Genomic DNA, 17,340 nt, shown 5'->3' on the forward strand with positions numbered 1-17,340 from the left:
TATTTAGTGAAAGCCGCCCCTGAACGAAACCAAAATAGACGGTCGAGCTGCAGTGGACAGGTTATTTACGACCCTAAAACCTTTTCTATTGTAAACAACTTCACTTCGACACAATGGGATGATTTTATGATGGCCATATAACCTTATAACTCTTGGTCCACTATACTAATCAGTGTTGGGGACAGATACTTTTAAAATTATCTAGATACAGATTGTTTTTGATTTTTTCGAAATGTATCTAGATACAGATACAAGAAAACAGATACTTTTTGAAGCTTTGGCGAATAAAATAACTGAAAACATATTTATATATTTTTTTATGTATTGTTTAATGAAATTTTTTAAATTAACATTCCGAACGTATTGTCACCAAAATGATTTCTTCTTGGTGTCAGAATTTGGTTTCCGCTACTAAACACCCGTTCCACAGGTGCAGAAGAAGGGATTGTGGTATTAAATTTAAAAAATAAATATTTTACTGTAGCATAGTTATTCAAGACTGAAAAATATATTCTTTTTTCCTGCAAATAGGCCATCGCTTCGCTGTTTGATGTGTCGCAAATTGTGCAATATTTATTACGTACGCTTGAAAAGAATATTTTTGTTTGTTTTTATTCCCATATTGCAGTGTCCAAATTGTGTTTGAGTATATCTAATAATTGTCTCCAGCATTAAAATTAATATTACAAAAGAATACGGGAAATGATTATTCTGTGCTGAAGGTCTGTTGTCGGCAACCTGTCATAAATTATTATTCTTCAATATCGGCTTACGATGTTTTTATGACCATGTCCGGTAATCGTCTATCCAGGTGCGGCAGGTATATACATTTTAGGAAGAATTGCTGGTTCCGTTTAAAGCAAAATAAGTACAATTTCTTAGAAAGGTATTTAAACCCCTTATACGATCAAAGGCTGCCTGGCAGGCCGGAATCACCAGAGTGCAACTTTAAATTTTCAGATTTTTGTTGAAACTCATTTTATTTTAATCTCGTTTCACGATTTCTGAGAATAAATAAATATTCACGATAAATTATTCTACGGAGGATTGTAAAAATATTAATTTTATTGCCCAAGATTTACACTTAAACATAATCGGCACATTCTAGGGCAAAAGGGACCTGCCAAGCCCGCCTCGCGTTAGGTCCAACAATGAAAAAGTGAAGAAATGACACATGTAGCAACAAGAAAAGATGCTACATTTGTCTGAAAAATAAAGGTATAAAACAGTAACAAATATGCGATTTATGCGAGAGAAATGTATGTTTTGAACATTCGATTAGTCGATTACAGAACTAATTTGTGCTAATTGAAAAAATTAATCATTATGTAACACGCAAATATTATTTTCTAAAAATAATAAGATACTTTAAACAAATATTTTTACTATTAAAATTACTCTTATTTAATAACACAAATACACCCAGCGGGCCTACCGGACCCGGGTTGCTCAGGTACACAGATAAAATGCATTGCCCCGATAAGGGTAAAACCCAGTGAATAGTGAATTGTGGTTTATGGTTTTTAAAGTACCATCTTACCATGGCTTAGATTTCTTACCCCTCAGGATTATATTTAAAGATTTATAAGTACTGAAGGCTACAATGTAGGAAATGATGGTATTTAAAATATGAAAATTTCCGTGACAGAACACTATTAGTGGACCTCTTACCTCTATTTTTGTTTATGTGACCAAAATCACGAACATGAAGTATCAAAAATTACTACTAGTATAACTCAACTAATAACTCCTACTGAAAAAAAAGTGAAATAAAAAAATGTATCTGTATCTGCCCCATTCATTTTGTATCTAGATACAGATACTAGATACCCAAAAATGTGTCTAGATACTTTATTTAGATACAAGTATCTAGATACTGCCCAAATCTGCCTACAGATATAAGAAAGCTAAAAGGAAACTCAATATTTTGGATATTTTACTTCCTTTGTCTGTTAAAGAAAAAGGAGAAATTTAATTTTTTATTATATAAACTCAATTGTTATGTACCATGTTATATGATTTGAATAAATGTATATTTATATCGTGCTTTTTTTACGATGATACAACCAACAATACACTATTATACCCCGAAATTAAGGGGACTCGCTAGACGAGGTATAACATTTTTTTGGTTTTTTGTATGAAAAAATGATATTAATATAGATGTATCGTACATCAAACTGCAGCTTTTTTCATATTCTAGAGCGCAGAGACCAGTTCAATCAACTAAAAAAATATGGCTGAGAAATATCGTAAAAAAAGCACCATTGTATGTTTTCTTTTCAAGTTTTTTGAGTCATAACCATCATAGAATCGCTTGAAAATTCGCACATGGATAAAACATTACTTTTTACAGGGCGCAGAGTCATTCAATGTTTGTTAGTGGTACAATTTGTTTAAATAATAATGTGTTTATTAAAATCAAAATATACCACAAATTAATGCAAAATACGTCGAATAATTTTAACAGGAATATCAAAGGAAAATTAACGATCTATTGGTTAGCAGAGTTTTTAACAAAAACTAACAATTATTGAAAAAAATGGGTATCAATTCGACAGAATTTGAGCAGTTAGTTCAGTACTTTGCCGATAGGAGCGCCACTAAAATTTACGGTAGCGCCTTTCCAGGTAAAACCCTTATCGCCTGCTCTACCATAAGCTGATCGTTAGAGTTCTCGGCTGATTTTTCTAATTTATGGCAAGGAACTCAGTTTTATAACAATAGTAATCTATTGTTAAGAAAATTAACTTTTACGCAATGAGGTACTATCATAAAACCGAATTAAAACTGGGGAACTATAATATTTTTACTCCACTCAGGATCCTGAATTCAATACACATGATTACTAAAAATTCATTGTAATATTATTGTTAATATATATTTTGCTTTGTTAATTAATAAAACTAATAAACATATTTATAATAATAATAAAAAATATATAAAATACAGCTTTTGTTTAACACGTATAAGTAGACAAGTGTATCTACTACTTATCCCAGAAAGGAGGTGTTTTAAAAAAGCCCTACGCCCAGTAACTTCTTCCTTCATTGTTTACTCGACAAAAGTGTTCGTATATGTTTTCATTTGCCGAGAGATCATTTTCAAAATATATTTATAATAAAAATATGCAAGTCTTGGTGATGAAAAATGTACTCCTAATAAATTATTAAAGTACATAAAAAAATAGAAACAAATTTTATTTATTTAAAAAAAATCTCTCGCAAAAGCAAGTTCCTCTTTCTTCTTGAATCAATTATTTCGGGCAATAATGCGCCAAAGTAAAATCTGCCAAGTTTATCTGCCATCTTTTTACATATACTTATTTCTTCGTCTTCATACATTTTTTCTATATTTATTCCTTTGGGTGTCCATACAACAAAATAAACTTGTGAAATACCCATAACAAGCATTTGTCCCTGGACTTGAAAGTAGTAATCATGATTTTTTTTAGTTTCAATTCTCTGTCTCTCAATGTACAAAATTTGATTATTTTTTTTCTAACCGCTTCTTCGGGAGACAAATCTTGCGATTTTGAAGGGCATTTAATTTTGACTAATGCACTCCTATCCTCTAGAACTCTGTCTGGACTAGCAGCCAAGTAAGGAAATTGTTTTGAAATAAACAAGCCGCACCGTTCAGTTTTTATATTTTTATTTATTTCAAAACACTTGACAGCTTTTTCCTCACTTTGCTGTCCATAGTATGTATGACTATTACCTCTAAATGTACTGTACAACAGAGACTCCACAGTTTTAGCTATTGCTGTAGTCAGGGGCGGCTTGTCCTATGAGGCAGGTGAGGCAATGCCTCAGCAATGAATTTGGGCCATATTATTATTTTTATTATTTCTGACCGATACATTTCTGGCCAACAAAAAATTTTTTTCTAATATTTTAAAAATAAACGTATAAAATTATATTATTCATATCGTGGTAGATGGATATTAGCTGTTTCAAAGAATTCAGAAGGATCTAGAAAAAACAAGACGAATCTGAAAGAGTCTGCAGAGATCTGAAATAATGTGGAAAAATTTGAAAGAATCTGAAACGATATGAAAGGTGAAAAATTCTGAGGAAATCTGAGAGTCAATATCGAAAAAATCTGAAAGAATCTGAGAGAATTTAAGATTTTTTTCAAATTCTTTGGATCCTTTCTGATTCTCTCTTTCAAACTTTTTGCATTTTTTCGAATTTTTTCAGATTCCTTCGAATTTTTGAGGTTCTTTCAAATATACCATCAGACATTTTCAAGATTCCTTAAAATTTTTCAGATTCCTGCGACTCTTCCAGATTTTTTTAGATTCTTTTAAATTTTGCTGGATTCTTCGAGATTCTATCATATTCTTTGCCAGGAATCTAAGGGAATCTCGAAGAATCTCGAAAAATCTAGAAGAATCTAAAAAAAAAAAACTGGAAGAATCTGGAAGAATTTGATAAAATCTGCAGGAATGAAAGGGTCTGAACGTCTGTATAGAACTGAAAATTTTGGAAGAATCTTGATAATTCCTGACGGTGGCTTTGAAAGAATCTGAAAAAATTCGAAAGAATCTGAAAGAGAGAATCAGAAAATAAATGAAAGAATCTGGAGAAGTTTAAAGGAATCTGAAAGAACTTGGGAGATTCGAAAAGAATTTGTGAGAACCTGAGAGAATCTCGAAGAATCTAGAAAAATCTGGAAGAACTTAGAAGAGTCTGCAGGGATCTGAAAGTATCTGTAAGGTTCTAAAACGATCTGAATAGAACTGGAAAAAAATCGAAAGAATGTGAAACAATCCCACACAAATGCAAAGACTGAAAACACCACAAGAATCTGGAAGAAGAAGTTAGAAAGAATCAGAGCGGATCGGAAATAATCTCAAGGAATCTAGACGAATCTAAATAAATCTGGAAGAATCTGGAACAGTCTGCAGGAATCTGAAAGGATCCAAAGCGATCTTGAAAAATTTGAGAGGACCTGAAATGATTTGTAAAGATCTGAAAAATTCTAAGGGAATATTGAAGGAATTGAGATCATTTGAAAGAATAGAAAAAAATCTGTAACAAAGTATTTTTTTTAGAAATGGTCGCATTAATTTTTCAACATATTCTTAGAGCCAGGAATTTGCTGTAAACTACTTTTGGTAAATCATGCGGATTTAAACACAGTGATCATTTTTAACAAAATTAGTGGAATATTTGGTATTGATTATTATTTTACCGTTGAGACGTCATAAACAAAATGAAATGAATGATAAACAGAAATTAAGGCAATTTTTTTCCAATATTATTGATATTAAAATTAATCAAATACGAATTAGAGTCTCTGGGATAGAAAAATTACACATTTTTGACTTTCTAATATTTCATTTTTTCCGAAAAAATTTCCATGTTAAAACCCAAGCACGACAATACAATTTTTTGACATTTAGGTACCTAGTGGAGCATCTTGTGCCTTGCCTCATCAACTTCTCAACTCATGAGCCGCCCCTGGCTGTAGTCGGTCTAAGTTTGTAAATACGTCCAAAATTTGAAGCCGTAACCCTAATTTCTCTTTCTTTTGTCCAACTGTGCCTGTTGCCTAGTATCTATTTCAATTTGGTCTAAATTCAAAGATAATTTTCTCAAAAAAACCTCTTTGGCTGTCACAAAATGATTTTCTAAAAAATATTTAAACCATAATCGCAGTCGGGACCAGCATACGTAAATTTTTTTACGACATATTTTTTTACAAATACTTTGTCTAAGACGAGCTTGTTTTATAGACGAACAATATTTTTTTGTTATTAAACCAGGACCGTTATAATCACAATATATTTACTTATCCCCTCTAAAAAACTGATTACGTCACCTCAAAATTTTGCTGAATAAATGCTATCTAAAATGTACAAAATATGATGAGTCTCTTTTTGTGACTTATCATTCCATTCATATTTTTTGGATTTGCGTATACAGAATGACCCCAAAAATTAATGAATGCGTAAATTTATTTTATTGATTTAATCAGGAACTACAGAACCCAATGCTTTGAAATCTTGCAAATGTTTTAAAGTTATAAAGAGCATAATAAATTTTTAGTCAAAATATATTTGCTTATTCTCTCCAAACAATTTATGACGTCAGCTCAAAAGTTGGCTGTATAATCCTATTTAAAATTTACAAAATATAAATGATGAGTCTCTTCTTGTAATTTATCATTCCATTCATATTTTTGGATTCGGATATACAGGGTGACTCGAAAAATTTAATGAATGCGCAAATTTATTTTATTGATTTAATCAGGAACTACAAAACCGAATGCTTTGAAATCTAATGTGAAAAAAAAACATAATAGGCATACAGTCGTCACGTTTCCGATAGCGAAGGAAGTACTGTCTAAACTCTTTAGACCAATTTTTTTGATTTTCCCATTTTTCCATTTCTCAATTTTTCAATGTTTCAGTTTGGGCTTTCTTCACTGCTTCGATTCTTTAATTTTCCTTCCATTTTTAGGTTTTTCAATATTTCAGCTTTGGAATTTTGCAATATTTCGTTTCTTCAATTTTTCAAATTTTTGATATTGTGTTTTCTCGGTTTTTAAATTTTTCGATATTTTAATTTTTCAGTTTTTAAAGTTTTAGGTTTGTAGATTTCTCATTATCTCGACTTTTCGATTTTTCAGTTCCATGATTTTTCAATTTGTCGAATTTTTAAATTTTAGATTTTTTGTTCTCGATCATTCAATTTTCTGAGTTTTCAGGCTTAGATTTTTTTTGTTGTTGAATTCTTGGATTTTTAAAATTTTTGTTTTTTAAATTTTCCTATTTAAGTATTGAGTATTGAGTAAGCGTTTTTTATCATTTCCATAATAAAATTTGTAAATGCGAATTTTAAGCATGAATCTCTCAACTACACTCAGCGTTATTTAAAATGTTCATATTAATATGCATGACAATGAAAAGTAAAAATAAATATTGGACAGTCATTTTTACCAATTTTGAAGTAGGTATGAACAGTTTGTAAAATATTAAAGCATTGCTAACATTCACAGCCGCTGCATAAATCGGGGATTAAAGTTTGTATCAGCGAAAGCATTGTAAATAAGAGCTGTAAAACAAGAGCAAAAAAAAAATATATTAAGTAAACTAACTACAATCTTTCACCAGCATGTACAATTTTTATTACTATTCTGAATGATCACGTGGAGGTGTCGGCACCTTTCCTGAAGCGTTAATTTCATCAACATTTTTGTTTTTACAATAGGCTTCCAGGTAAAATCTGGTGAAGAGATAAATCATGAGTGAGAAATTAATTAGGGCACAAAAATGCAGGTATCTTGGATATGGGCATTCAGATTCTGTTGTATCTACGGCAATCGTAAAAACCATGGTACAGTGCTGCGCCTAAAATACCATAGATGTGTATATTTTGGGTGAAGAAGTAACGGTGTACATACAATTTGTAGCAAGGTGATGCACTTTTTCCACCATAATTGCCTTAAATTTCTATTGACACTGAGCAGGTAGTATGTGTACATTAAGGAATGCACCAAAGTATTCCAAACACCAAAAATCAAAATTGGACCCAGAGGATACTTCCTACTTTCTAAAAAATAATGAGCAGCGAGACAAGACCCTCCAAATACCATAACATGATGAAAAACGTGTAAAAAGGTTATCTGTCTATGGCTTTTTCGGAGGACAAAAAATCCCTGGAAAATATGTATGTAGCTACTTATACGACCAAGTTGATTAATTTACCGTCTCTATCATATCATACACTTTAAGCAAGATGTACTTGTAACAAAGATCCGACAATGTGGAGTACATTTTAAGTTCTGACTCTTCAATGGGTCCACAGAAAAGATTTAATTTGAACAAAAGCGGCACTAACTGGAATTTTGATAAAATAAATTAGCATCACCCTTTTTAACTCACCTTAATCAAGAGGTACGTGTTGAAAAATATTTGAGACGTGTTGTACACCATCAGGACTTTTTTCATCTCAAACTGCTGCCTGTCCTTCATCCAGATTGGTCCCAGTTTGAGGACGAATAAAAGATAGAAAACTATGAGAAATAAAGCCTGGAATGGTGATTGCATAAGCGTAAACTGGCAAATTTCGGCGACTGAAAAAATATCAGATTTAAAAAATTAATACCGAACTGAATTTTTTTGCACAACAACAGTACAGTAGTGTCCAAAAAAACAGATATTAAATAAGATTAACTTACATCCCATTGTTCTTTTTGAAGTACTGCTGCTTGTATTAGCTATACGAAATGACAAAATATTTTAAATAATAATTAAGTATGACGACACGAGAGTGCAAGTGGCGATAAAGCTGAAGCCTAACTACAATAAAGTGCGTGTGCGCAAAAATTGTAATTGGGGGAGAGAGAATTCCAATTGTGTGAAGAGTGGGTCCTCTGTTTTCACTTTTATGTTTGCGATATTTTAATTTCAATTTTTTTGCTTAAGTACCGGGTACCGTTATTCTTTTATAATTAATTTCACATATTTTGCACAGTAATTTAGAACTTCTCTTAATTGAAGCTTAAGTAGCTGTTTAAGATAATAAAATTGCGCAAAATGGGTTTGTTTTAAAATTAATTTCGGAGGCTTGCACGGTCGGAATCAATACATGATCATTTTCTGGGTTGGAACCGTGTTAATTTTCACACTTTCGTCTCGCCATCGGAAGAATGTCACGTAGACATTTGTTTAATTTGAATGAGTTTGTCGCCCCAAAACAGATGACTAAAATTGTTCATTAGCCTCCATTGAACAAAATATTCTGAATGTTATTATTATAATTCTTACCTTATCATTATTTTATTGTTATAAAGACGAGCGTATTCTCACATTTTCTAGAAAATGGGGTGGCTAGTTCTTAATTTGATCAATAATAAATTGACTGGTTCATTAATTTTTTTGGGTTACCTGTTTAAGCAAATCTAAAAATATGAATGCAATGATTAAAATTTCAAAGTATTCAGTTTTGCAATTCTTGATTTAATTAATAAAATAAATTGACTCAGTCATTATTTTTTTTTCACACACCAAGATTGTTCATTTAGACGCCTCATAAAGTACAACAGTAACACCGTTGACCCCGGTACGACGCCTATGGGGAAGTCTCGATTGCGGCGTCCAGAACAACCTCGAAGCGGCGTTCGCGATCCATCCAGAGGAATGAAGGCTTTAGATAGAGGCGACCGTAGGAAACGATTATTCTTCAGTCGGGTCGAGTCCAGAGAATGTTGAGAGAAGCCAGTCAAGTTGTCGTGTAAATTCGAGTTGCTAAGAAATACATTGTTAAATTTTACCCACGTCAATTTTTTAAATTAAAGGGGAAGCATTGTAAACTCAAAAAACAGTATATTAAATTACTACAATCTTTTACCAGCGTGTAAAATTGTTAATACTATTCCGAATGATTACGTGGAGGTGTCAGCAACGTTCCTGAAGCGTTAATTTTATCAAAATTTTTCTTTTTACCGCAGTAAGCTTCCAGGTAAAATCTGCTAAAGAGATAAACCATGAGTGAGAAATTAATTAGGACACACAAATGCACGTTTTTTGGATACGGGCATTTATATTCTGTTGCATCTACGGCAGTCGTGAAAACCATCGTACAGTGCTGAGCCTAAAATACCATAGATGTATATATTTTGAGTGAAGATGTACCAGTGTACATACAAGTTGTAGCAAGGTGACGCACTTTTTCCACCATAATTGTCTTAAACTTCTATTAATACTGAGCAAGTAGTATGTGTACATTAAGGAATGCACCAAAGTATTCCAAAAACCAAAAACGAAAGCTGGACCCAGAGGATATTTCCTACTTTCCAAAAAATAATGAGAACAGAGGCAAGACCCGCCAAATATTACAACATGATGAAAAATATGTAAAAAGGTTATCTGTCTGTGGCTCTTTCGCAGGACGAAAAAACCCTGGAAAATACGTACCTAGGTACTCGTATTACCAAGTGTGGAAACTGTAGTGATTATTAATTGTGGAACGACGTGCACTTTTAACAACGATTTATTGATTATTATGTACATGTCAATATATATATTATATGATGAAAGTATTTATGTGTTTTCGCGACGCGTGCCCGTTGACGGGTTGTTGGTGACTGTGCGTCCGCCACTCGTTCGTCCAGGAGGGCGGTCATAAATAAATTTGGGGGTGGTACCGAACACCCGACGAGAGCCGAGCAGCCGAGAACTCCGGGTGGTACCACACATGACTTCCCCTCTTGAAGGTGCGTCCTTCAACATATTACGACTGGCTGGCCTAGAAGGGTAGCCTGGAAAATTGAAAATTGTACCAAAATGTCTAAACGTGAAAAACACCTATAATAGTCAGTTCGCATCATAAGTAATGTCAATTGATCGCGCACTATGGGTAAAACGCACACTTTACGTAAGGCGCGTTTGGTGAGTCCATGAACAGTTTTGATTGTTACCACCCGCACTACACCGTCGTCCCCTGGATGAATTTCCGTGATCCGTCCGGTTTTCCATGTGAGAGGTGGTACATTTTCTTCTATAATGAGCGCGAGTGACCCAACTAGCGCGTCCGGGTGGTCTTGCTGTTTCTGCCATTTGGATCTTGTTTGCAGTTGCGTTAGGTACTCGCGACTCCAGCGTCGCCAAAAATGCGTGCGAATTTTTTCCACCAATTGCCATCGGGACAGTTTTTTTTAATCGTCACCTCCGTCACATCGTATTCTGGAAAGGAAGCTAATGGCTCTCCGATGAGGAAGTGACCGGGTATTAGGATGCTCAGGTCGTTGGGATCGGACGATAAGGGGGTCAAAGGTCTTGAATTTAAACATGCTTCAATGCGTATTAAGAGTGTGGACATTTTGCTAATGTCGGAAAATGCAACGGGTATAATTTTTCTTGGCACTTTAATTTGACGTATATGGTTCAAACTGCTTAAAAAGGTAATCCAAGACGTATATATATCGGGAGGTACTGATTCATCCCAACCCAATTTCAACGTCCATAAACGTTGCAAAATTAATTTAGCATGCATTATGATGTGTCCGAGCAACCCTAACGGATCAAATATTTGGGTCGTTACCGAAAGTATGGCACGTTTGGTTACTTTATTAGGTATATTTTTCAGTATAATCTCGTAATTTAAATTATCGACGGTAGGGTTCCAATACAAACCTAAAATTTTTGTAAATTTATCCTTATGCAATTGTAGGTTCGAATCATGGAAATTATCATTATTAGATAAAACACTTATTAGTTCGTTTGACTGAAATTTTCGCAATTCAAATTGACCCTGTTTCAATATGGTACTTACATCATTTTTTATTTTAGTTAAATCTTCGATCGAGTCAACCCCGGTTAAAAGGTCGTCCATATAAAAATCTCGACGAATGATTTCGCTCGCGACAGGGTACCTAGCTTGGTTTTGATCAGCTAGCTCCTTCAAACACCGCGTAGCAATAAAACTTGCCGGTTTGGTACCATATGTTAATGTCAAAAGACGATACGTATTTAGTGGTTCGGATGGATGATTCCGCCAAAGAACTAATTGATAATTCGTATCGTTGGGATGTATCTTAATCTGACGATACATTTTCGCTATATCAGCGTTTAACACGTACTGAAATGTTCTAAAGCGTACTATTATTGAAAATAGGTCTTGTTGTAATACCGCCCCAGCTAGCAAATTATCGTTTAGACTTTGTTTATTTGAAGTTTTTGCCGACGCGTCAAAAACAACTCTTAATTTTGTTGTCGTACTAGACTCCTTTTGCACGGCGTGGTGAGGCAAATAAACGCAATTGTTGTCGTTGGGTGGTTGGCTTAAATATTCCATATGATTTAAATTTTGGTATTCTAACATGAAATCTACATAATTTGTTTTAACGTGTGGGTTTTTGATCAAATTCCTTTCAAGACTAAAAAAGCGTTTGAGAGCTGCATTTCGTGAATTACCAATATTTATTTTGTTATTTTTAATGGGCAACCGTACAATAAATCGCCCGTCATGGTCCCGTTGGACAGTTTCCCGGAAGTGGGTTTCACAAAGAATTTCGTCTTCGTTAGACGCATTCTTATCGTAATCCGCCGTAATTACTGGTTTTTCCAATTCCCAAATCTTTCTTGCCTGTATTTCTAAGCCGGGGTCGGGTCCGGATATGGAAATATTGCATGTTGTAAAATTTGTCGGTAAGTTTATGGTACCGAGAGGGCCTCCCACAATAAACCCTAAATGTGTTTTTTGAAATATTAACCCACTGCTCGGCGAGGACAATTGGCCTATGCAAAGTAAATTCCAAAAAAGGCCGGCTCCTATCAAAAGATCTATTGTACCCGACTCGAAAAACTTGGGATCTGCTAGTTTTATGGTTTTGGGAATTTCCAAAGATGAGGGGTTGATAGACACTAACGGAAGATTTTCAGTTATTTTGTTCACCACGATGCAATTTATTTTTGTTGAGTATGCATTATAAATAGATTTTATACCCACATCTAGAACTTGCTTTTGAGAAGAACTTGCCGCTCCATTTAAACCCTTAATTTGAATATTTATTTGTTCCGTATTCAATTTTAGTTTTTTAATCATCGGTTCAGTTATGTAATTGGACATAGAACCTGGATCCAACAAAGCTCTACAAATTTCATATTCATTTTTAGCATTTTTAATAAGAACTATAGCCGTTGATAGTAAAACGGAATCTGAGCATTTTAATAAACTAGAAGAATGATTACTTAAAGTTACTGAACTATTTTCATCGGCGTCAGCTTCGTCTGTATGTATTAACGTATTATGTTTTTTGTTACAAGCTTGACATTTATGACTGGTACGACATGTAGCAACCTGATGATTTTCTCGGAGACAATTGATGCATAATTTAAGACGTTTAACTTGCGCTATACGCTCGGGAATTGACATTTTCAAAAAATCTATACACTGAAAAATTAAATGAGATGATTTTTTACACATTGAACAAGATGCTTGTTTTTTATTAGTGGTTATGTGAGAAACAGTCTTTGATTTGTTGAAATAATTATTTTGTTTATGATAAACCTTTCCTTCATTTGATGTTTTATTATTCGACATATAACTTAATGATTCCAACATTAAACAACGTTTTTCTAGAAAGTCAATAAACTGTTTGTAAGTCGGTACATCTTTATCGAGGGAAAGTTGCCATTCACGTTTTGTACTATAATCCAACTTTTCTACAATGACAGGAATAAGTAATGCATCCCATTTGTCCACCGTTATTCCTAATGATTTTAGAGACGTCAAATTCGACACCACCGTATCGACAAGAGCCCGCAATAAGGATGGTGATTGCTTATTTATACTAGGAGCATTTAAAATGGACATCACGTGATCTTGCACTATTAAACGAGTATTTTTGAACCGATTAGTTAGTAATCTCCATGCCTCTTTATAATTTTCATCGTTAATAACTAAAGATTCGATGGTACGCAAGGCTTCGTCGCGCAAGGAAGACTTTAAATACTGAAATCGCTGACGATTATTTAACGCCTTATTCTCATCTATCACCGATTTGAACGAATTTTCAAAATTTAACCATTCTTTGTAATCGCCACTAAATGATTTGATATTTAAAACAGGTAGATTCAACTGCATGCTGTCATTAGAATCTCGTGGATTTTTACCGTCAGTAGGGTTAAGCAATAAAGAAGTCGATGGAACCGGAACCGCGAGACTTTTTTCTATAATATCGTTTATAAGACACACAACATCGCAATAACGAATTTCAAATTCCGATCTGCAGCCTTCATAGGCTTCTGCGGCTCCCTTTTCAAGTTGCTCTATCTGGTATTGAGTTTCGTTAAAATCGTTTCTAATTCCGTCAAGAAGTGATAATCGTGCTTTTAATTGATTGATACTGACCCCAGGACTATATGACTGTACATATTCCTCTATTCGTTTCAATGTATCATCAATGGTTTTCAATTTGCTTTTTTGCTGATCTAATTTAGACATAATTTTGAATAATTAATGAACCTTAAAGCCAATTAAAAATGTCTAGATACACAAATACGCGTTGAAGCTAGCCGTGCGAATATGGTAAAAAAGGGAAATCTTAGGATAAAAGAGCCACTAACCTTTCTCCTCTCAATGGTTTGCACTCGTCCACGATAAGAGTGTAGCTGAACGTGTGCTGACTCCCTCTTGTTGAAGCCCTAGTTCCGATGTTGAAGATTTTTGCACGGGGTGGTGATTCCTCGTCGGAGATGCTGCCCACTGCTGCCGCGAAAATCGCTGAATGACGACTTCTTCCACGGGGTGGCGTTTCCTCGTCGGAGATGCTGCCCACTGCTGCCGCAGAAATCGCTGAATGAACCTCTTCCGCGGGGTGGTGTTTCCTTTGTCGGAAATGCTGCCCACTGCTGCCACGGAGATCGCTGAATGAACCTCTTCCACGGGGTGGTGTTTCCTTTGTCGGAAATGCTGCCCACTGCTGCCACGGAGATCGCTGAATGAACCTCTTCCACGGGGTGGTGTTTCCTTTGTCGGAAATGCTGCCCACTGCTGCCACGGAGATCGCTGAATGAACCTCTTCCACGGGGTGGTGTTTCCTTTTTTAGAAATGCTGCCCACTGCTTCCACGGAATTTGTTAGTTGAAAACTTCTTCCATGGGGTGGTGTTTCCTTTTTCAGAAATGCTGCCCACTGCTACCACGGAACGTCACTACCACGCGTCGCGTTTCAATTCCGAATAATACAGTCGCGGTATTAATATCCGGCTCGAAGGACCAATTGGAAACTGTAGTGATTATTAATTGTGGAACGACGTGCACTTTTAACAACGATTTATTGATTATTATGTACATGTCAATATATATATTATATGATGAAAGTATTTATGTGTTTTCGCGACGCGTGCCCGTTGACGGGTTGTTGGTGACTGTGCGTCCGCCACTCGTTCGTCCAGGAGGGCGGTCATAAATAAATTTGGGGGTGGTACCGAACACCCGACGAGAGCCGAGCAGCCGAGAACTCCGGGTGGTACCACACACCAAGACTTGATGAATTTACCGTCTCTAACATATCATACAGTTTAAGCAATATGTACTTGTAACAAAGATCCAACAATGTGGAATACATTATAAGTTCTGACTCTTCAATGGGTCCACAGAAAAGATTTAATTTGAATAAAAGCGGCACTACCTGGAATTTTGGTAAAATAAATTAGCATCACATTTCTTAACTCACCTCAACGAAGAGGTAAGCGTTGAAAAATATTTGAGACATGTTGTACAACATCAGGACTTTTTTCATCTCAAACTGCTGCCTGTTCTTCATCCAGATTGGTCCCAGTTTGAGGACGAATAAAAGGTAGAAAACTATGAGGATTAGAGGTTGGAGTGGTGTTTGCAGAAGCGTAAACTGACAAATTTCGGCGACTGAAAAAATATTAAATGTTTATAATGAATCGTGCAGGCGAAAGTTTTTATTTTTATGATGAATTTCAGATTTAAAAAATGAATACTGAACTGAATATATTTTTTTCACAATGGTATTCAAAAAATCAGTAATTAAATAAGAATAACTTACTTCCCATTGTTATTAAAATTGTGATAGTCTACGCCTGTGTTTCTGTTGTGGTCCTGCTTGTATTAGTTATACTAAAATGATAAACATTTTAAATAATAATCACAGTGCGAGTGGCGATAAAATAAAAGCCTAAACGTAATAAAGTGCTTGTGCGTAAAAACTGCAATTAGAAGAAAACTGGAGGATTTAGGTTGATTACTACAAAAAATTACCATTTTAGACTTGTTTTAAGTTTCTTGTTGTCAAAATAAATCTACAAATACTAAGAAAAAAAAGAAAATGTATCCCCGCCCACCCGCCCTATCTCAATTGTGATGATTTTTTTTATTCGGGGGGATGGAGAAATTAAAAACATGTGTTTGAATATCGTGTTATTCAAAGAATACTATGTATATTAGGAAAAAAAATAAAGGCCAAGATTAGGCCCCACCCATACCCGCCTCGACCTCCATTCTCAGTTGTGATGAATTTTTCATTTGTTGTCAGATAGAGGGGCGGGGCTTAATTGCAAGATCCATATTTGTCTACAAGAATTTACCATTTTATATATGCTTTAAGATTCTTGTTCTTGGAAAGACGACTACGTATATTAAGAAAACAGACAAAATATAAGCCCCACCCACCCGCCCTATCTCAATTGTGATGATTTTTTTTTTAATCGTCGAGAGCCAAAGGGGCGGAATTTAAATGGAAAATTCGTATTATTTCTGTACAAAAAATTACCATGTAAGACATTTTTTTGAGTATCGCGCTATTCATTCATTCGTTGGACAACCAGCGGCGAAGCTTAATTGCAAAATCCATATTTTCTTAACAAAAATTTACCATTTTAAACGTGTTTTAAGTTTGTAGCAATTAAAACAATCATCACAATTGAGATGGGGTGGGTGGGCGGGGTTTATATTTTCCCTTACTTTCTTAATATACATAGTATTCTTTGAACACGATACTCAAAAACATGTTTTTAATTTCTTGTAAAGAAATAAGTATTTTGCAATTAAGTTCCGTTCCTTGGTTCACGACGAATAAAAAAAATCATCACAATTGAGATAGGGCGGGTGGGCGGGCTTACATTTTGCCTTTTTTTTTAATATGTGTAGACTTTTTTTTACAACATGAAACTTAAAACATTTTTTCATTCGTCGTGAACCAAGGGGAACGAAATCCTCGGAAGAAAGATGTTGCTTCTCCGGAGGGAATCGAACCGCAAGTTTACAGCATGCCGGGCGCGTGCCCTTACCACTACACTACGGAGGAGTTTATTTTTCTTCGCTTACCACTACTTATTATTTTGTAGCCACATCCTTATTTCTCTACAAGAAATAACAAACAGGTTTTTGAGTATCGTGTTGTTCAAAGAATACTAAGAAAAAAACAAGCCAAAAATTAATCGACAATCCCTTATATAAATGTTCCATTTTAAACATGTTTTAAGTTTCATGTTGTGAAAAGAAGTCTACACATGTTAAAACAAAAAGGCAAAATATAAGCCCACCCACCCGCCCTACCGCCATTGTAAAGATTTTTTTTATCCGCCGTGAACCAAGGGGGCGGAGCTTAACTGCAAAATACTTATTTCTTTACAAAAAATTAAAAAAATACGATTTTAAATGTGTTTTAAGTTTCTAACAATAAAAAATTATATATTATATATATTATATTTTGCCTTTTTTTCTTAATATACAAAGTGTTCTTTGAACAACGCGGTACTCAAAAACATGTTTTTAATTTCTTGTAAAGAAATAAGTATTTTGCAGTTAAGTTCCATTTCTTGGTTCACGACGAATAAAAAAAAATCATCACAATT

The 17,340-nt window shown here is 34.4% G+C and overlaps 1 protein-coding gene across 1 annotated transcript; it reads right to left on the minus strand.

The window, feature by feature from the left end:
* Window positions 1–7,536: 7,536 nt before the first annotated feature.
* On the minus strand, window positions 7,537–8,197 carry LOC135131750 (very long chain fatty acid elongase F-like; the record flags this gene model as incomplete). The annotated part of the gene is made up of 4 exons (XM_064059598.1): window positions 8,191–8,197; window positions 7,895–8,085; window positions 7,718–7,849; window positions 7,537–7,668 (listed from the first exon to the last, which is right to left on the minus strand). Coding segments are annotated over exons 1-4 (462 nt in total), but the record flags the coding sequence as incomplete, so codon positions are not given.
* Window positions 8,198–17,340: the final 9,143 nt, after the last annotated feature.

This window comes from Zophobas morio, unplaced genomic scaffold, assembly GCF_036711695.1.
Source record: "Zophobas morio isolate AGI-343-1 ecotype UQ-CSIRO unplaced genomic scaffold, CSIRO_AGI_Zmor_V1 ptg000021l, whole genome shotgun sequence".
In the NCBI taxonomy this organism is placed as follows: Eukaryota; Metazoa; Arthropoda; class Insecta; order Coleoptera; family Tenebrionidae; genus Zophobas; species Zophobas morio.